Source organism: Ascaphus truei, chromosome 2 (genome assembly GCF_040206685.1).
Source record: "Ascaphus truei isolate aAscTru1 chromosome 2, aAscTru1.hap1, whole genome shotgun sequence".
Taxonomy (NCBI): Eukaryota; Metazoa; Chordata; class Amphibia; order Anura; family Ascaphidae; genus Ascaphus; species Ascaphus truei.
In genome coordinates this window covers 29,358,750-29,380,013 of record NC_134484.1, presented here as the reverse complement: position 1 = coordinate 29,380,013, position 21,264 = coordinate 29,358,750, and the positions used below count along the sequence as shown (strand labels likewise).

At 43.1% G+C, this 21,264-nt stretch overlaps 1 protein-coding gene across 3 annotated transcripts in view; it reads right to left on the bottom strand.

Annotated features, from left to right (window-relative positions):
* The window catches only part of ZFAT (zinc finger and AT-hook domain containing), a 295,248-nt gene that overhangs the window by 124,342 nt on the left and 149,642 nt on the right, over positions 1-21,264 (bottom strand). For all 3 annotated transcript variants that reach the window (XM_075581826.1, XM_075581827.1, XM_075581828.1), the window contains 2 exons: positions 6,379-6,466; positions 3,668-3,817 (listed from right to left, as the gene is read on the bottom strand). In XM_075581826.1, coding sequence (XP_075437941.1) covers positions 3,668-3,817; positions 6,379-6,466 — 238 coding nt within the window. The remainder of the gene's footprint in view (positions 1-3,667; positions 3,818-6,378; positions 6,467-21,264) is intronic.

Here is a 21,264-nt window from a genome sequence, read left to right as displayed (position 1 = left end):
TAACAGGAGGTCCCAAATGCTTTGTCCAAAGCATGCCTCTGATGATTTTTAAAAAAAATTGCCCAGACTTAAATACTATCTTTCCTCATGGCACCGGCATAAGCCCACTCCTTCTAGAGAATGCTTTGAAGCTGCTCTCCCCAGACCATGTCTATAGAACTTGATTGAAACAGTTGACACTTTGAGTGGGCTATCCAGGATAGACCCCGGCCCCAAGCAAGTCTCTTTGAAGTTCAGAGCAGAACAAAGAAACAGTCCTGACCTGCTTCAAACCCAGCATTTTGTATTTTGTTGAAACAAGTGTAGCTTATTAACCCCTCAAGCACCAAATGGATTAAGCGATCTAATATCTTAGGATATTATCATGACACCTCCCTCCTTAAAATGAGCGAATGGGCTGGCTTACACGCCAGTCCCGCGCTCACACAAATAAAACCTTTAACATTTCCTTTGGGTCCCTGTCCCTCGCTGTCTTGCCTTCTCTTGCCAAATATCTCTCTCCCCAGCCTCATTCTCTCTTCCTTCTGCGGACTGTCCCTGTGCCTCGCTATCTTGCTTTCTCTTCAGATATAGATATATATCTCCAAGCCTCTCTCCCTCTTCTCTCTGCGGATTGTCCCAGTGCCTCACGGTCTTGTTGTATATATCTCTCCCAGCCTCGCTCTTCCTTCCTTCTGCGGAATGTCCCTGTGCCTCGCTGTCTTGCTATATATCTCTCCCAGCCTCACTCTCTCTTCTCCCTCTGGACTGTCTGGCTGGTGGGGATGGGTTGTATTGAGAGGCACCCACAGCCCCCCACATCGGTGCAACCCGTCAGTCACCCTTCCCCAGTCCCCAGTGTGTGTTAGTACCTGGACTTTTTTGGCGGGTTCCTGGGCTAGTTGGGTCACAGCGGTCTCAAATTGGGTAAACATCTTTCCAAGATCATTACCTAGTAACACTTTAGCAGGAATAACATCAATTAATCCCACTCCCCGCACATCCTGCCCAGTATCCCAGTTCAAGTTTACCTTTGCCACAGGCAAAACATGGCGGCCCCCTCCTGCAACCCCATATGCAGAGTCCTTCCAGGAATGATTTCCTCAAGTCGCACCAGTCCTGGCCGCACCAGAGTAAGTGTAGCACCTGAGTCTCTCAGTCCTTAGGTGAGTTTTCGACCCCACCAGGACTGGCTGCAATTGAGCACCTTTGTTTTCTTCTTGCCCAGGTACCACACAGGCACCTAGTCTGACTCCTGAGGGGCGATCCCCTCCAGAGGCAGTTGCAGGCCCCTTCCTTTCTTGGCAGTTGGTGTTTATGTGCCCAAGCTATTGGCAGGCAAAACACTGACGGGTATCCCCCTGTCTCGGTGTGTCAACCACCCCCCCCCCCCCAAACAAAACCTCAGTTGGTGTAACAAGAGGAAGTAGGGGGGTTTTCTCGAATTTACCCCCTTTCCATCTTGGGAAATGCTCCATTCTGGGTTTTGCCGATGGTTGCACAGGAAGGGTGGTAGCATTACCCAGAAAAGAAGTACAGGCCGGTACATCCAAGATGGACGCCTCTGCGGGAACCAGCTGGGACAAAGCACCCTCGTCGATCAGCAGGGCTGTGGACATCGCACAAACCTGTGGATCGGATGTATCCTCACCGCTCCGCTGGGCTGGTGTCATCTCGTGGAACTCCTGGCCAGGAGCAGACACCTCTGACAACTCGTGAAGATCCTCTGCAGTCGCAGACATTCTCCGCTCAGTTGGGATCACCCCCGATGATGTCACGGATGATCGCGAAACTCCCTCTCGCACCGGACGGCCGTTCTCACAACTCCGGATAAGATGTGGCGACACTCCCGTAGGAGTACCGTGATGGAGCCTCCAGCAGCAACTCGATGATAGCCACTCGCATACGAAGAACAAGGTATCGCCTTCTCCACTGTGACGGAAGCAAGCATTAGGCACGTTGGGGAGAAGATGCTCCCTCCGGAAGACACGGAACCTCCACTCCAGGGCTCTCTCGCTCAGCTCCAGCGACAGGCAAGTCCTCTCTCTTCCCAGGAATGGAACTCGATTCAGGCAAAACATATTCTGCTCCCGGAGCCCCGGAAACAGCACACATCCTCTGGGGTAGGACATCTCGGCAACAGCGATAGACGGAGTAGCTCCAGGGTTAGCCATACATTTTCCCTTATGCTCAGGAGACAGGGTGCACCCATCATAACAAGGTTCAATGCTCGCACCTGGGGCAACCTTGTGGGCATCGAATTGGTACAGGACTCCTGTTCTGCACAAGCATCAGTCAGCACCGATCACAATCCTGACTTGTTCAGTTATCACAGGCTCCCCGATCTTGGGGACGGTCACGGCGTCCGCAGCCACACACATGATCATGATATCCTCACTGTCTCCTCCCCCTGGTGGAACCAGGTGTGCCAGGCAGCACAGAAAGGGTCATGGCTTTTGTGCCACACCACAATAGATTTCCAAAAGCAGACTCTGTATTTTGCAAAATGGACACACGGTCGTCCAGATTTTGGCGGGAACCGTCTACCTCCATTGTTTCTTCACCCACGCTCTCGTGAAATCACAGTCCTGTGTGCCACAGTTCAAAACTGTTGCATACCTTCCGTTTTGGGGTCCCAAAAGATCCAAACCCGAACCCCAAAGTTCAGAAATCACTCCAGTACCTCATGCTGGAAATATCCTCTCCAGCCACGCTGAGAATATCCACTCCAATAGCCCCATGTTGAGCACCAAATGTAACACCCCTAGCCCACCCACCCCCCGCCAGCAGGAGATAGGGTGTACATGTGTGAACAGGGTTCTGCCCCACTACTGATGGGATTAGAGTGTTAGCTCGGCAGGCAATTACCTGTGATCTCAGGGTTCCCTGTGGCAGGTTCAGGCCTTGGCTGTAATGGAGGATAGTTGGTGGTTGTGAGTACAGGATAAAGAATAGGGCACCAGGATATTTTGCAACTTTTATTAACAGGCACAACAGCTCTAGGCTTACACAGGATCACTGATCACTCTCTTAATACACAGTGGACTCACACAGCCTATCACAGGACATATCATTAGGCAGGTTTTCCTAATGTACCTTGTAGGGCAATTTCCCTTCTTGATCCTTCTCATTCAGATAAGGACTTTCATGCAGGCTTTAGCCTCTATTCCACCTCAAGTCCACACCTAACAAGGAGTTGGCTCCAACAACCTCCTATGCCAGAGCGGTCTCCTTTTGGCTTCCTACTGTAGTCCCTAGCAACCTGCATACCAGAATACTCCTTCTTCCTGATCTTCACTTGGAAAGGTATTGTGTTTTCTCACTGGCCCTTGATTGTACATCTCAGGAGCTTGAGGCTCCCAGGCAGTCTACACTTTCCCAGTTCACTCACCCCTAGGTGAGGGGTGAACCTGCACTTCCCTAGGTGAGGGATCAACTAACTACCTTTTGCAGAACCCACTTAGACATACAGCAGGAGGAGCCAAACTATCCCTCCCCCTTTTCTAGCAGCTCCACAAGCCCGGACTTGTGCCTGTAAGTTGCTACACTCAGCAACTGAGGTGATGTGATCTCACCAGCTAACTATTAACCCTAGCACTGCCTGCTCTTACCAGGACTTATGTGCCAGGCAGTGGGGGGGAAATAATGAGGATGCTACAAACAAAAATAAAGAAATAATATACATCACCTTCATGAGCCCATATATGACGCTGTAGATCTGAGCCATTCTTCATGAAATATGACTCACAATATGGACATTTAACTGCTCGCTTTCCTATTAGACCTTTCATTTGAACTTTACGGCCAAGAACCTCTGAAATGAGACTTGTAGAAATATCTATATAAAAAAAAATAATAATCATCCATTAATTCATAACTTAAATGGTCTTCACTGTAGACACATAGAAAACAGTATTTTACAACGTGACACACTATTATATAACTGTACCACTGTGCATTTTCACCAGTGATTCTAAAACGAAGTATGACTGTTCTATATGTTACTAGTGATGTGTTTTATTGACGACTTCTGTGACTTCTGCACATTTTTCAACTAAGTGGATAACATAATACAAAAGACGCAATCATAACAAAATTAATTTGGGGATTGTGGTTACAATATTTTGGTTTTTCTTACATACTGTAGGCCAACTAAACTGTGCTACTGTAAGTACCTTATGATAGGTATGAGAATTAGCCTTAAGGGTATATGCTTATAGGGGCCATGTTAAAATGGATAAAAAGTCACAGGCGACACTGTGTGCTCAATTGCAATTGAATGCTAATAAATAATGGTGAAAAGCAGGTTTGAAGACCTGTCTGAGACATGCGAATGTGCTCACCAGTGATTTTTATTTGCTTTAATCTTCTAAAAAGACTTAGAACAAATGACATCAGCCATGTCTTGGCACGTACATTAATATGTCAACTTCACGGATTCACATTGACTAACAAAGTCATCCTTTAATTTGATGTGTAGACGAAGGTCCGTGTCAATCATAACTCGATATAAATGTAACACAATACAGTACCTTTTAAACAAGTTAGAAAAAAAAAAGACTGTAAATTACATTTATATTGTAACTAAACATATACTGTCACCGAGCCATTACTAGTAAAAAAGATGTAATATTATAGTTTGGGTGACAGGAAAAGCACAGAAGTAATCTTCAACCCTGAAAATTCACAGACGAAGGTATGTTTCTGCTTTGGCATTTATGGCTTTCCAATGCTTGCAACAGGCAAAAGGGAGTATACAGCAGTTTTATATTTTTATTAATGTCTAAATGTTAAATTGTTATGTGAAATCCAAGCTCTGTAAAAGTTGCCACTGTTTAAAGAAATAACATTTATTCTAACAGTAAACTTCTTTTATATGCAAAAAAAAAAACATCCTCAAAGAACGACATTATTTAAAAGTACAATTCCTATTTAGACACATACACTGGAGCTGTAATAAAGCCAGCAGCCTAAAATCTTTAATAGCCAATGTATGTTTTATAGCTTTTCAAATTTAGATTTGCCCAAAGCTCTAGGAATTAAGAAGTTTGTAAAATGGTCATAAGAAAAATTTGAGAGGGCAGTTCTGTGTGAGCACGGGGCATGATTTAAAGGATTGCTGTTGTGAAATGGCTTTGGTAAATTTACTTGATGCAGAATCTTCTTTTTAATCTCTTTATTCATTCTTAATTCTGAAGACAACTTGGAAAATGTAAACTTAGAAACATATCTTTTTTGGCGGTGCACAGCGAAACAACCTCAGGGCTTCTGTTACTAGAGAGAAAGAAACTTCGTTTGTAGACACAAACCACCTGTATGATACATTACTTATTCATTGGTTCACCGTACAAGCGGCCACACATCTTCTCTGGAGCACTGAAGAAGGACTTTGTGCCACACTGCTTTAGTGATAACTAAGGCTAGGTCCCCAGTGCCTGCTGCAGTGCGCCCTATGGCATGCGCTGCAGGGACAAGAACCGCCCCTCAATGGGGCCCACTACCTGCCTTGGCCTCCACGTTGCACGAGCAGATTTGTCTGAAGACAGGAAAACTGTGTTCAGGACTTGCAACAGAGCGCTGGCCACGCCCCCGGCGGTTCAGCCAATGAGAGCGAACCTGCCGGGTGATGTCAGGGCCGACCCACCGCCACAGCATCCTGTCCCCGTTTTTTCCCCTGCAGTTCACTGCAGACCAGGGATCACAGCTGCACGCGCCGCCAGCCTGGCAGGCCAAGTGTGTGTTAATTAGAAAAACCCTACAAGCCCTAGTAAAACCCCTTGAGGACTGAATTTGAGAACCACTGATTTAGACCACATGGATATTTGGATTTGATGGTAAAAGTCCAAAAGAGCAGAATGACTAAACGTTTGTAAATACTCCCTGGAACGTTATTATGATATGTCAGGCTTTGCATTAGCATCTTTAATCATCACGTATACTCCGTTACTATTCGTAAATTAGATGCCATTCAGTTTCATACAATTTTTACTAAGGTGTAGTTGAAACCTATCCCAGTTTCAAATAGCAACGGCAAATAGCAAAGCTCACACTGATGAGACCCAAAAAGTTGAAACTGCTGTCTGTGAGTGGGTTTACTGGCTATGCACTTCTTTAAACCAGGCTGTGCTGAATTGCTGTGTAATGCAGCAGGCATATGCTTATAGGGGTCCATGGCAAAATGGATTTGAAGCAAAAGGAGACACTGTGTGTTCATTTGCATGTCATTTGCCAGAATCCCTTGCTGCAATGGATGCGCTGTATGCTAAGAGATACTGTAATGGTGAAAAGCAGAGTTGCAGACCTGTCTAAGACATTTGAATAAGCTCACAAGTGGTATTTTCATTAGCTGCATACCATTTTTAGATTGCCTAATACTTTTTCAGATAACTCATAACTCACCAGGGTGGTTTGTCTTTATGTGGGATTTTATAAGACGATCATCGGAAAAAGCTTTCTCACATGCAGGGCAAGAATATGTTTTTTTGTCCTAGGAAACATTAAAAAAAATAATATGTAAGTCACCAGTTCATGATATAAAGTTAATATTATAACGGAGTATTGGGAGACTGTAAAGGGAAATTGCGAAAAATCAAGTTACTTGATTGGTCAAGACAAGAGCTGTACAGAACCGGTTCTGTATTCCCGTTTCATCCACTGGTAGCCCGGACAGATAAGTAGAATGGCTTGTCTTTCATTTCGAGTGCCCCAAATTTCCATTTTTCCACTTTCACTGTTCAGAAACTTTGGCCAGTTATGAGAGAGTGTATCAATGATACAGACTGAAGGAATAGCTTAGTGGTATAAACACAGACTTAAAGACGTGTAAATGTTGTTTGAATCAGAGTATCTGCTCTCCTTGTGATCTTCTGCAAGTGTTAGCCATTTAGAACATTTGTGACATTTACTCTATAAATTCTCATTGACAATATTAACATTTAGCAGACCTGTAAGCATTACATTATCTTGTATTGCATTGAAATGTATGGTGTTGCACTGTTGGACAGAGTAAGGATGCGGTTTGCACTGTTGTCTTAATGTCTCTAAATCTAAATAAATGCCTGTTATGTCAGAAAGAGTCATAATAGCGCTTGGATCCCACCAGCCAGCTTCCTGTATGGCAGAAAATCTGGAACCACTCTGATGCATAAGGTAGTAGTAACCTGTGAGCGATCTGTCACTTTGGGTGGTTAGTAATTTTAATCTGTAGACCATGCCACATCCCTGCCCCTAATTGGTTCTTAAATTACACCCAAATATCTCCTATTGGTCCCTCCAAAATTCCCCCGCTTTGAATTAAGACGTCTGCGTCCTTCTCTATAGGAAAGGCTCCTGTATATCTACTTCTGCCCTGGCCTACTGCTGGCACACTTGTTTTGGAGAATAGGTGTGACTATTCAGAGTCTTACCATGGACCATCCCTGCACTAACCTTTTGGACCTCAACTTTCTGCCTTTCAACCCTGTAACCAAATGCCCTGCTCCAAGAACTCCCTCTTTTTTGAAGATATTATAACTTATTTTACATCATTGCAATTTTTATGAGTATTTAACTTCAGATTAAACATTTTTTTTTATGTGCTAAAACCAGAATGCCGAGGTCTGTTATGCGGGAGTGATTATAAAAGAGACATAAGGACTTTTTACATTTATCTTCCCTATTTTATTTAACTGCTGCTGACTCTATGTAACAGGTGATATAGGAAATTCAGCGCTCGTGCTGCAGGCCTATATTGTGTTGGAAACATAAATCTCCTTGCAGCATGTGTGCGGAGCGTCTCCCCAGTCAGCTCCTGAACAAGGTGACCCCCTGGAAATGGGGGGCACCTTTGAAGAAATTAAAGAAAAATGCACACAATGTGCACCAGAAATTAAAAATGGTAAAATGTTTATTGATAACAATTAAAACTAAACTGAGGGGATCCAACCCCACCTTAGTACAATGCGTTACAAAGCTAGGTTTGGTTACAATGAACACAAACCATAGGATAGATCAATTCTAACTGGTAAACCTGAATCTACAAGCAACATAACACACGGTATAAAAATGAAAATAAAAAAAGCAGTGTTCAAAAGAAAAACAGAACAAATAATCCTGATTAAAACTAAAATATAGTTAAACAACTGCCTGAGACTGACAGGGGGAGACGGAGACTTACATTTAAGCCTAGAGCGGGTTCCGCGGCGAACGTATAAGGATCCGGATAACGCCACCGCAGAGATCTCTCCACCGCCCAAGCTCCCTGCAACCGCCGTCTCAGCCTGTCAGGATACGCGCAGAGTGACCTGTCGTGACCTCTACGCGTTTCGCACTACGTGCTTCGTCAGGACAAGCGCGTATTTAACTATACCATAGCCAATCAATTACCGGGCTAGAAATTAGTACATATTGGGTCCAGACGTGTGTGTCCTCCCAAGGGAAACCCATAACTCTATAAGGGCAGCAGTTCTTACCGAAATCAACTAAAATAGAGCATAAAAAGCAACTTATGTATACAATATCAACAATGCGGACATTATATCCTAAAGAAAGTCAAGAGAATGTGTTTGTTAACTCATTCACTGCTGAACTTCAGATGTAAGGCATGTTATATACCAAACATGCCTATAATACAACATATACATTAATAGATTTATATTCACAAAGAGAAAGAAGAAGAAAAACATACACAATAAACGTAATGAAATTACTAAATGAACATTACATTCACATTGCATATTTATTTAAAAAACGGAGTAAATTCAATTAACTCATTAAAACCAGTGGGATACCTAGTTTGAAATGTGTAAATCCAATATTGTTCTCGTTTCAATAGGTTGAGATCTCTATTACCCTGTCTAATATTTAATGGTACACATTTCAATCCCTTGAATCTAATACAACTGGGGTCATTGTTATGAACTTCTTTAAAGTGTTTTAACAGTGGAGTGAGGGGCATACCTTACGCTAAGGTTTTTGGTATGTTTTTAACATTTCTCAAGTGTTCCAACATACGCATTTTAAATGGTTTCTTAGTCTTACCAATGTACTGTAAATTACAACTACACTGTAAAACGTAGACCACATGCGTTGTCAGACAGTTAATGAAGTTATTAGTGTTATAAGCATGATTGGTGGCGAAAGACGTAACAGTTTTATCTTTTGTGATGTGATTGCACGCCTTGCATTTGCCGCCCTTATATGTGCCTACAATTCCTAGGCGTGTTTTCATATCGCCAGATGATTTAATGTTTCTAACAACCTGACTTGGAGCCAGTAGGCTTTTCAGATTAGGTGCACGTTTGAACACTATACCAGGTTGTGATTTCAAATGGGGTCCTAATATGGGGTCCATTTAACCTTAACCATTTGACTTTATGTAACCCCTTTTGTTGTGTATGGTACATTTTTATATGAAATATATTATATTAGTTTATAGCTCTCTTCTCGGGCTGATTGTTTGCTCTCATGTTCAGTAAAGCTACCCACCAAGGTTATTATATTTTAAGATTGTTGTGTTTTGTTGTGCCATCTGGGAACCATGTGACCACAGTGAATATATATTTTTCAAGTGATCACAGCTCTCCAGAGAGCTTGTGGGGTTCTCTCTGATGGGTGGAGAACCCTGGTGTAAGAGCAGGCGTGTCTGCCAACGGCAGAGGTCTGGGCGGTGTCCTGAGTAGTGGCGTGCTACTGGTTAGTTTAATATTTTTGGGCACATTTTTTCCATAGCCAAAGCTGGATTCCCTGGCGGTCTGAGTACCCAGGCACTATGCAGGCTGGAAGAGTTTACAGTATGTGAAGATTCAGTTTACCGGTAACCTGTACTTTACATAATCTACGGTTATGATAGCATAAATGTTTGGCAATATCACCAATCACAGCTGTTATTCAGATAATATATTACCTGTAGTTCAGATCTATTGCTTTACACAGTTAACTTTAACCTTGTGATGTTTTTTGAAGGAAGACTATCCTACACATGCTTATCTATCAAACATTGAACTTAATTTCAGATCATTTTAAGATGACGTATTCTGTACAGTCAATGACTTTGTTGGTATATCAAAGTCGTGCTAATCTCTGATGCGCGCCTTTGTTTTACTTCAATTATATACCAATGTTGAAGGCCACTGACTGAAATGAAGGTTAAAAAATACCTTTTATTTCCGAAGACTCTGGCATTTTTCTACAACTATCCAAATGCTGAAGGACATTAAAAGGAAATGTTAACATAGGTTTTCGGGGCAAAAGAAACCCAAGGAAGTTGATTAAGTAACAATACTGGCTCACCTAATTAGAGACATTTTTAAAATATGGCTTGTTGGTAGCTCTCGAAGACTGAACTAGAACAACCATGAAAGACACAAAATCAGTGCTCTTTAGGACTGTAGTAGAGGCATAAAGCATGCAGACAAGCCTTGATTACTTATCTCACCCCTTCAATCCATAAGATGGAGCATTGTTTATCGTGACTTTGGTCCGGATTTTGGGGAGCGCAGGTATATGAAATAATATTATCCTGATGAAACCGGTGGAGCCAGTGAAACACATTGAATGGAAGACAGTGAATTACTAAGTGGGACACTGAACGCCACGCTGCCTGCTTGCCCGACTGTAGATTGTCCGGGGATCTAACACGGAAGTGCAGGAACTGAGACGAGCAACACGAGCCCAGCTGAGAAGAGTGGGAAGAACGTCCAACATCCCAGCCGGTCACACTCCATAATATGTTCTATATGCACAATTTTATCTTACACCATGTAAGTGTATCTTTTATTATCTACATAAAAAAAACTTTTATCAGTCCACACTATTTGGTACTTCACCTTATTTTATGAAGGTTGCTATACCTGTGGACCTAAGGAATACAGACAGACACCTCAAAGACACCATTTGCCACTGTATATGGATATGCACAAAATATTTGGGAATTTGTGAGTACACACCCTGTTGGATTTTGACAACCAAGAAAATACCGATGCAGCAGCCATTATCCAATCATTTCACGGGTTGTATTCCTTTTCCTCTTGTTGGTTCGAGATTTCTTGAAATTTTCCCGCGTTAAGATGCAAGTTTACTAATGTTTTGATCGAGTGCAGAAAATTGCTTTAGTGTTGTCTGCAATACCGTCGAGAAACTCAAGTGGGCGATCGCGACTTGTCTTAAAAAATGTAATTGCAATTCAACCTGTCGTCTTTTATTCCTGTACAGTACTTCAAGTGTGTGTAATTATAATTTGAAGATTAAAAATATGAGCTCATACTGTATACAGTACAGTACATGGGAAAGAAGTTCTTTCTGAGGCTCCTTAGCTTTTAGCCATACAAAAATGCTCGAACTGTAGAAGATTTAAAATATGAACACACACAACAAAAAGTATTTTTAACGATTCAAATGTTTTTATTGTACAGGATGATAAAGTTAAAACGAATAATACAAAAATACAACTTTGCTCTCCTTCCGAATGTAAAATATATAATTCGCACATGTGTTTGTCAAATTGGAACTTTATTGAAAAGCATATGCATGTCATCACCCCCCCTGCTCGGCCCCGGCGTCAAATGACGCGCAGGGTCATGTGTCGTCACGTTGCCATGGTAATTTGACGCCGGCTTACCATGACGACGTGTTTCTAGAAGGGAAAGTACTATAAGTGTATTATGGAGGCTTTGTGCGGTCCCCCGGCATTTAATTTAAATGCCTGAGGGGAGAGTGCAGGACCTCTATAACTGTCATGCCAACCCAGAAAATCTAGCGACCTCCCAGAGGAATTAAAGTTATAGTACATTACATTTACCTTCATTACAAACCAAATAGGTGGAAAAGAGCCAATGTCAGAGGTGTATTGTGCGTACAAGTTGGAGTCACTTATGTAGTCTGCATTATCTTTTTCTTCATTATATACGTTGCCAACCGGGTGGAGATGACCCAATGTCAGCTGAGTACAGCACTGTGCGTAACAGCCGGGATCACTCATGTAATCAGCATTATAGTTGACAGGTGCCTGCTGAAGCCGGTGATCAGGCGAGGCCAGGTAGCATGGATTGCTGCTCACCAGGTTTTCAGTCACGGTCGGCACCTTATTGCAATTGTATTGGGATGCCGGTTTGGGTACCTGGACACTGCAGGGTCGGAAAGTACGTACAGGTACTATACGTATCTATCTTAAATGGATGAAACAACCTTTTTTCTTTTTGCAGTCCCCATGAGCAAACATACCAGCAAAAACTGGGTGCACAGACCAATATCCTCTTGTACAGATATCTCCCAGAGGAGAGGCTGTGCGAAAAAAGCAATCATCATTAGTTAATGTTTGCCTTATCAAATGCTTCCAGCCACGTTGGTTTAGTTAAATTTGTAGAATTCATATTTTTCAATTAAATAGTCGTAAATCTCTGCTAAAGTCGCCTTCTTATCTGTTCCAGGATTAATTGCAGAAAATGAGAAATGCGTAACTACATTGTGGTTTGGTATAAGGACTTTACATGACTTGACTTGACATGATGTCCATTCAACAATTGCAGGGATAGCAATGTAGAATAACGTGACAAGCATTGTGTATTCTGTGGAGATTTTAATTATGAAATGCCTAAATTTGATAACGTCTTCAGCGAGCAAGGTCAATTTACAATGGATAACTTTTGTGGACACTCTTTTTATCTAGTTTTTAAAAACCTGCAAATTGACTACACACAACTCACTGGTTGTCCTTTGCTAAGGGATTCACTTTTGCCATCTGGCGGAAACACGCAGAACTGCACCCAAACAAATCACAATCACATTAATCATGGAAAATCAACAATGGTAAACATGCATGTGATTGACAGACTTCACGGAAGACTAACAAGGGAATGCTACGTGGAATACAGCAGACTTTACGAAAACGGCGCAGAGAAATGATCGAATAATGGCCGCTGCATCTGACACATCATTCACAGACATATTGCACTATCTTTGCATGTTTTTTCTTATTACAGTACATATACCTGCTCTCCCAAAAATCCGGACCATTGTGAATTTGGGATTGAGAAAAACAATCCAGAAAGGGTTTGAGCTGCAAATAACAATTATTTATATTTTTGACTGCACGTCACCTGATTTTTTGCAAATTATTTGATTTTATTCACTTAGAAATCACAAATATCATGAGATATTCTTATTATAAGAATTGCTTATAATTGGGTAAAGCGCCTGTAGCATATCACATTTTTTTTCACTTTATGGTGACTTTGCAGGAGTTTACATGAGAGAATTGCGGGGAACAGACCACCGGCAAACTACACTCTACACATTATATAATTGCCTCCATAAAAACTGAAAAGGATTGTCATATGCTTTTAGTCACATCATAGTATACTGGCAAAAGGAATCTTGTATTATTGTCAGCTACTTCTTGCCAAACCAAAGAACAAAATATTTATAAATGTTGTGGCAGGTTGAAGCATTGGCCATGTAACATTTTGATTTTAGTAAATGAATCTTCGTAGCATGCAGAAATCATGCTTTTCAACCAGTTAGAAGCTACATGCGAGACATTTCTAGAATATCTTCTGTGATAAACTTGATTCTTCACATTTGTTTGTGAATGCAATATATTTTTTTTATACTGTACCTGATCTATTTGTGAAAAAAAGTGTACTACACCATGAGATTGGTGTGTTCGCTTTTTATCTTCTAGATTGCTCCCACTTCAAGCCTCCATAGGAATTCCACTAAGTTCTTTACAACTTGGTGATACATTCCCCTAAATTGGAAGTAGATGTCTTCACCCTCTCTTTGTGGCTCCTAACTTACTCTCTAGGGCCTGCAGGTACTAAACAGGGGTGACAGCTTCTCTCCCTCTCTAATTGCTCGTACAATAGCCAAAGCAGGCCCTTTATGACTCTCAGCGATCCGAACTTCCTTATCCTGCCCTGATTGCCCCATTCTTGCACCATCTGGGTGGTCTGATCTACCCAGCTCTCAAAATTATCCTTTGTGCCTGGGTAAGCCTTACTCCTTAGAAAGTGCGTAGTCACCGATAGTAAATGTCCAACTTTCGGAATTTCCATGGACTTCTCCACTATCATCCACATGGCTACCATGAGTGCCTCAGGAGACGTTGAAGGATAATCTGAAGAGGATATGAGCATGTCCATCAACATACCTAGGTCTGTTCATAGGTGTGTGTCACGATGGACACCAACTTTATCAACACATTTATATTTCTGGGTACTTGATTGAACAGAACAAGTTCCAAAATAAATTGTGATTTATTTCCTTGATAGACAAACACACGACATCTGCAGAATACACTTAAAACAACACTTACTGGGATAAGAGAACAAAATAAATTGTCCTTGGAACGAAAGAAATTGTCCTTTGCTTGCAAGAGCCAGAAATGCAACCCTGGTTTTAAAAATCCTGTGGTTATGTTGTTATTAACCCCTTCACTCCTGGACCAGTTACCCACGAATAGCCAAGTTACCCACAGTTCATAAGACCGGTCAAAAGGGCTGTCCGGTGGACAGGGCGCATGGGTAAGGTTGACGCCCATGCTACTTAGCATACCTGGGCTACACCCATACCTTGGCACCACTGAGTCTGACTTTTGACCCAGAGGTGACACTAGCCTGACATCTGTTGGGCATCAGTATGTCAGTTTTGTATACATTATGGGTCTTTTCATAACTGACACTCTTTTAGACAAGGAGATGCTATTCAGCTAGATCCCTTTGAGGCTCCATCATAAAAATACCGCAGCTCATTCACCCATCTCACAGCTGTATGTCCAGAGAATTCCTGCTTGGACTTACAAAATATACCTCCTGCCTTACATTTAAGATCTGCAGTTTTTACACACTTTATTAAAACAACATGTTACGTTTGTGTTATAACTGTAAAAATGATATGTATGTGCATGTCTTGTATTACTGTACTTGCACCTCAAAACTCAGGTTTCTGGGTGCTTTCGTTCTAGAATTAGTATTTCTCATTAAAATGCCAGCTGCTAGACTGCCATCATGTGTCGGTTAGAGGGTATGGCAAGCAATGCATCTTGTCTTTTAACCTCGCAGGCACGGAATGGCCTGCAAATGGGGAATAAAAATGGCTGGGACAGGGCAAACACCAATGCATAGCAAATAAGTTTAACCCCTTCTTTCCCCGTCACAGTGTGTCATAGGGGTGTTACATATATATAATGGCTACTATATATCTAGGCAAGATGGAACTAGCCATTCTAGAATATGTGCTAAAATTAAATTTAAATAAACTTTAAACAACTTGCTAAAAGCATAACATATTTAACATTAAATAAAAATATAATTTTTTATGAGAGCCTACTTGACATCATTGCAACACAAGTTGTGAATGACCGCTTGATGTATATTCAAATCATATTTTATATGATTGGTATGAAAAAATTTTTATTGGTATAGAGGGGTGTTGTTAGGTTTGTTGGGTGGGTGATGGGGTAGGTGCCACCATTGGAATAGTGGTTAGGCCTCCCTGGGAGGTGGGAGTTAACCTCTTTTTGCCATAGGGGATAGTACGGCATTTCCAAGCAAGGAAGGGTAGTGTTAGGTAGATTATATATTAACTACATACAGTATGTATATTTTGAGTTCCATTATTTGTTGTAGGATATTTAGGAGGTATGCAAAGCCATGTAGCGCCTGAAGGAATTACTTTCCAATCCATTTGTAGCCTTTGCCATCTAAGGGGTTCAATAATTTATAGCTGTAGGATTTTTCAAGAAATCTTATTACATAACCCTGTTGTAGGCTATAAACCTATGCTGTGATATTTCCCATATTGCTAGCATTGATTAATGCAGATTTCTGCTTATTATCTCTCTCAAATTATATCTCTCACATTGTTAACTGCATAGGTCAGCTTAGTGAATTGTAACGTGTTACCATAAATCTTTAATGGTAGCGATAGGTTTAATGAATCTAAACAAAAACACCTTATAAGCAGAGGCATTGACAAATAGTTAATCAAGAGTAAGAAAAAAATTGAGGCCCTCGAACAGCCCAAGGGTACTCCACTAGCAGGGCAGTACCCGAGACAATCAGGCCCATACTGTATTTACTAAGCAGTCTTCTGCCATAAGACACCTTCCTGTGTTAGGCTGAGTCCCAGCTGGCGCTGAGCGTGTTCATGCTTAGAGCATGAGCGCCGGGTGGTGCAACTTGTGGACGCGCACAGGGGGGGGGAGGGAGGTGCACTTGCGGGCTATTTGAGCAAGCGGGAAAGTATAAAAAATTTATTTACAAAAGCGCCGAGCGTGTGTGCCCGCGCATCGCGTGAGCCGGAACTTTTATTTATTTTTATATATATATATATTATATACATATTATATATATTTATATATACACACACAAGTAACTGCGCCAAGCGCCGCCCGCTCAGCGAGCTCAGCGCCAGCGGGGACTCAGCCTTAGAGCTGTAGGGTATCTTATGTGCTTTTTTTTTTACCTGCCTACTGGGACTTCCACTTTAATGTACGTAAATGGGTATCTGTCCTGTTCAAAAGTATTTGATCCATAGGTATATATTATATTCAGTTAGCTCTTTTATTTGAAACAATCAGGCTGAATTCATGGACCAGACAAAATTCTTGCAAAGTATTGTGTATGTAAAACTTCTATAGATGGTACGTAATGAAACATACATGTAGGAGGCAATATTGCTCAATACAATGTATGGAAAAGGTGCAAACCTTGTACTTAGTGCAAAGTCTATTCACAAAAGAATGGTAGGATATGCAAATATTGATGATTGCGGTGAAATATTAATGTAAGCTGACAACGGTTTTGTTGAGTCACGTTGTGCCAAATGTGAAGCATCATTTACAGCTTCTAATAGCTTACGCAATGCCTGATCCTCATCTATATTCCACTGAAAAGGTTTCTATAGGACTGATTGCATATTGCAACCTCCAAAGATATTAAATCAGAGCAAAGGAGATATTAGAATATTAAAATCGGGGATCCTGTGGCCGGACGGCCTGTAGGCAAGGTCAGACAAGAGTCCACAAATGCATTTTCAGGGTAAACCAAATGTTCAGTGGTTTTATTTCTCCACAACACAAATAAACATTTGGGAACACTGTCCCTTTAAGGCAAAAAAAACCTCATAAAAAGAACGCCTACTCACCATAGATAGATCTTGCTAAACATTCCAGGCCCTATCTATCGGGCTGGCTGACTTTGTCCAGTCCCCAACCCCTAAACATATACCACAATAGTTATGAAACAATATTAAAGTCCTTACTGTATCTTTGTTTGGGAATCTCTGTCCCTAGAGAGTTTAGGAAATCCTTCTGGATAGGAGCTTGCACAGAACAGCTCTGTAATCTGAGCAAGCCACCTAATAGAAGCAGTAGCCTCCTTATCAAGCTGGTTGTCAGCTGTCTCAGCTTACTTCCTGATTGTCCAATTATTCTTAATGGGTTAACCTTCTGAGTGCTGGGTGAAGGACTCAAATGTATGTTTCCCAGGCAACAATTACAACAGTCCAGAGACTCTCACATCCACCACCAGTTTAAGTTCTTTCAAATCTAAGGCTGTCTCACATTTTAACCTGGTCTGTAACTGTTTCATACGCTCATAATATATATTTTCTTTAACTGTGCATGCAATGTCTTGTATATAATGTATACCCTGTTCATTTATGTAACTGTACTTGTAACCATGTATTATTTGTTTTACTCTGTGCCCAGGACATACTTGAAAACGAGAGGTAACTCTCAATGTATTACTTCCTGGTAAAATATTTTATAAATAAATAAATAATTATCAGTATCTGACTTCACCCTGTCACAAATGAACATCATGGAAAAATGAAATAACCAAACAACACTTCTTAATTGTGTAACGGTGTTTCCCCTGGGCCCTTCTGATCCTGACCCATATGTAAGAAAATCCCCCAATTACATGGATGTGTATGTGTGGTGCACCTGCTGGCAAAAGGACTCCTGAGTCTCCCGCTGGGTTGGTATTGGGGAAATATCACCATGACAGGCGTCTGAGGTAGTGTTCTGAGTCCTATTCACATTTGGTACAGCGCCTCCACCCCATCAGGATCCCTACGGCAGCAGGGGGAAGTATCTGATGGGGACCTCCTTCTTGGTGCATCCTTCTGCTGAATAACTCCACACTCACACAGAAGGGATCTTTGAACCAGGGCATCTTTAATGTCATCTCCTCTGGCAGACTGCCCCTCATCGCGGCCGACAGTTAGCCACTCATTTCGTTGAGGTACTCCCTGCAGAAGGTTCCTCCTCTCTTAATTAAGTTGTTCTCCACCTCTCCCCTAAGGGAGACCACCAGCTGTGCCAGGTCCCTGGACACAGTGTGTAATCAGCTTGCACTTGACTCTCTGACAGACAGACTTGAACTGCTGCAGACACTCTTGTAGACTAATTCATAACCCTCCAATGTTAGGCAGTACTGTGTCTTATATAGACTCCAGAAAAGACCCACCTCTATGTCACTAACAGTGGACACAAAGCATGCTGTCACTTCCTTTGCTACATATGACACTTCACCAGGGTTTGAGGGCAAACCTCCACAATAGTTACTGGCAACCCTGACTACTTACCAGGATTACTGCCAGCATGAGAGAGATCTGAACACCAATTTTACACATGGCTACAATCTCCCCCTGGTGGAACCCAACGTCCCCGGCTGGGATTTAAATTTGCGGAACCTTCCTTCAGGAATCACTGCAACACATAACAATATATTACCATAGAAATACATTATTACAACACACATTGTTTATCAGAAACATAATCACATTACAGCGACATCCTGACCTGCAAGACTGCACTGCTCCTAAGGAGAATCTAGTTTAGTAATAATGCCTAGGGTCTGGTTTCGGCACCTCCCTCCCATTGGCATCCTTCACTGTAATGCTGTAAGATCAGGACGGCCCATTCTCTGGCCTATATTCCATTTTATGCATGAAGATGTTGCGCCCAACACTCCATACCCTCATAAGGTAAGATATCTTCTCCTCAGTCTTGAATGGTGCGTGACCACCCGATTTGGACATGATATAATCCTCCACTGTCTCCCTCAACCACGTATCCCTGGTGTCCTCAATCTCTTGCATGAGAGGCTCAGGCACATCCGGATATTCCAGACCATGAGTTCTTTTATACCTAGCAACTATTGCTCTCTCAGCCCTGATGATACGGATGAATTTCTTATTGCCTGCCCTGCCTGGCAGCACCCACGATAATGGTTCCTCAGACGCAACCACATCATAAAGTATGGCCGACCCTCGGGGAGTAACTAGGCCCTTCTGAATGTCGTACCACCTTTTCCTTAGCTCTTCTAGGCGCTCCTCATCCGAGTACTCACCCTCATCCCACCAGTGGTCAACTATGTCATTCCTTATTAATATGAACCGCGTACGGTCCAACCAGGCCTCATACCCCTCAAACATAGGAGACCACCATCTGGTTTCTTTCTCCACTGCCTGCTCTTGTACTGTAACTGACATCTCACTTTCCTCCAGCTCTCCCCCAGAAGACACTCCTGATGTCCCTGTGGACCTAGAAATGGACCCAAGGCATTTAGGCCTATATTTTACATTAGCATTGCAATCAACCGAATGCGTTTTGGACGACACTCCAGAGGCAATCATCTCCCTCCCCGATGCCTCATCGGAAGTAAAACAATCCCCCCAATCCAGATTTGACCCAGTCCGTTCCTCGGAAGTATCCCGTGACTCCCCAGACAACCCTTGGCTCGATAGGGACCCGGATGACAAGGTGACAGGGGCAGGGGTTTGGGCCATGGGCAAGGGCAGAACAAAAGGGGACTGGTGCTGGCGATGCGGCATTTCAATCCGTAAATTCACAATACCTCGACCGGTACCAGCGGGCTGCAGTTCCGGCTCCCCCGTCTCCTGGTTCCCAGGCTTCCGCAGGGCCTGCCAGCTCTTGCTTTTCTCTCCTCCAGATGACCTGGTACAGCACGGCGGTTGCGAGGCCGCGGCCATCTTCCAACCGGTTCCGCTGTGTCTGCCGGAAGTGACATCATCGATCTTGCGGAACTCAGCGCCGCCAACTTGGGTTGGGCTCCCCACCGGAACCTTTTCCTCCAGAACGACATCCGCCGCCGGAAGTGATGGTTCTTCTCGCCGTTCCACTTGGGCCTTGGTTGGGCCTTGGTTGGGCCTTCCTTCGCCATTATCGCCATCGGAGCCTGTGGAGGGTAAGGGGATGTCTCACCGCTCCTTCGGCTTGTGATGGTGTCTTCTCCGCCTTCCACGCGGGGAGTCGCCACGGCCGTGGAACTCATCTGCTCCGGTCGCACCAGCGCAGGTGATCGCGGACTCTCCAGACTCTGCTCCGCTACATCACCGGTAAGTGTCAACTCTTTTCCAGCACCACTGTAGTGGTCCGCCGGTAGGCACATCACCACCGATGTCGGACTTGCTTGCTCGTCGTCTGACGAGGCAGACTCGGATGCTGGCAAGGGTACCTCCGCAGGGGACCGAAAGCGAGGTTCCGGGTTCTCGCCGCGGGTGCAGGCCCCAGTTTCTTTATGTTGTCTGTGGTACGGCTACTACAAGCTCAAAACAGAGAGACATGGAATATAAAAATAATTGTAAGTATTGTGGACGACTGAGGAATGCTGTGAGGGAAAATAAACACGTGGGTGTCAGGATATGTTGCTTGGAGAGGTGACCAGGGACTGCAAGTGGCAGAAACGGAGCTCCAATGGACACCGCTACCTGGGATATATAAGCACTGGAGACAAAAATGTATTTACCTCCATAAATCCCTCTTGTAGCGCTCCGGTTTAACTGCCTCAGTCCCGCAAGCATGATCGGCGTTGGTCGTCTCTGATTCAGCTGCGTCTCCTCACACAAACTCTCTGGAGCTCCCAAGTGCTGGTAGTGTACATGATCACTTCCGGTCCGTCCGGTATCAGCTCCGTTCTCTCCGCTGTATCCGTGAAAACTTCTGATTGCAAACATAGACTCCCATATAACGTACCCTCCTTCAATCAGCGCGTTATTCCAATCGAGGGGTAATGCAAGCAGAAAATTGGATTGGAAACAAACTGCAGCGTCCAAAAAGCACTATCAGCTCACCAGGAGTGAAAAATTAAAATACTTTTATTGGACTACATAAAAATGAAAAAGGACAAACAAAATACAAAAAACACACAACCTCCGGGTTCTCGCCGCGGGTGCAGGCCCCAGTTTCTTTATGCTCCGTAGCAATCATCAGCAACGATCCGCATTCTCCGGGATCAGCTTTCTCCGTTTTGATTTTGGGTGGGGCTCCAGCCGTCAGCT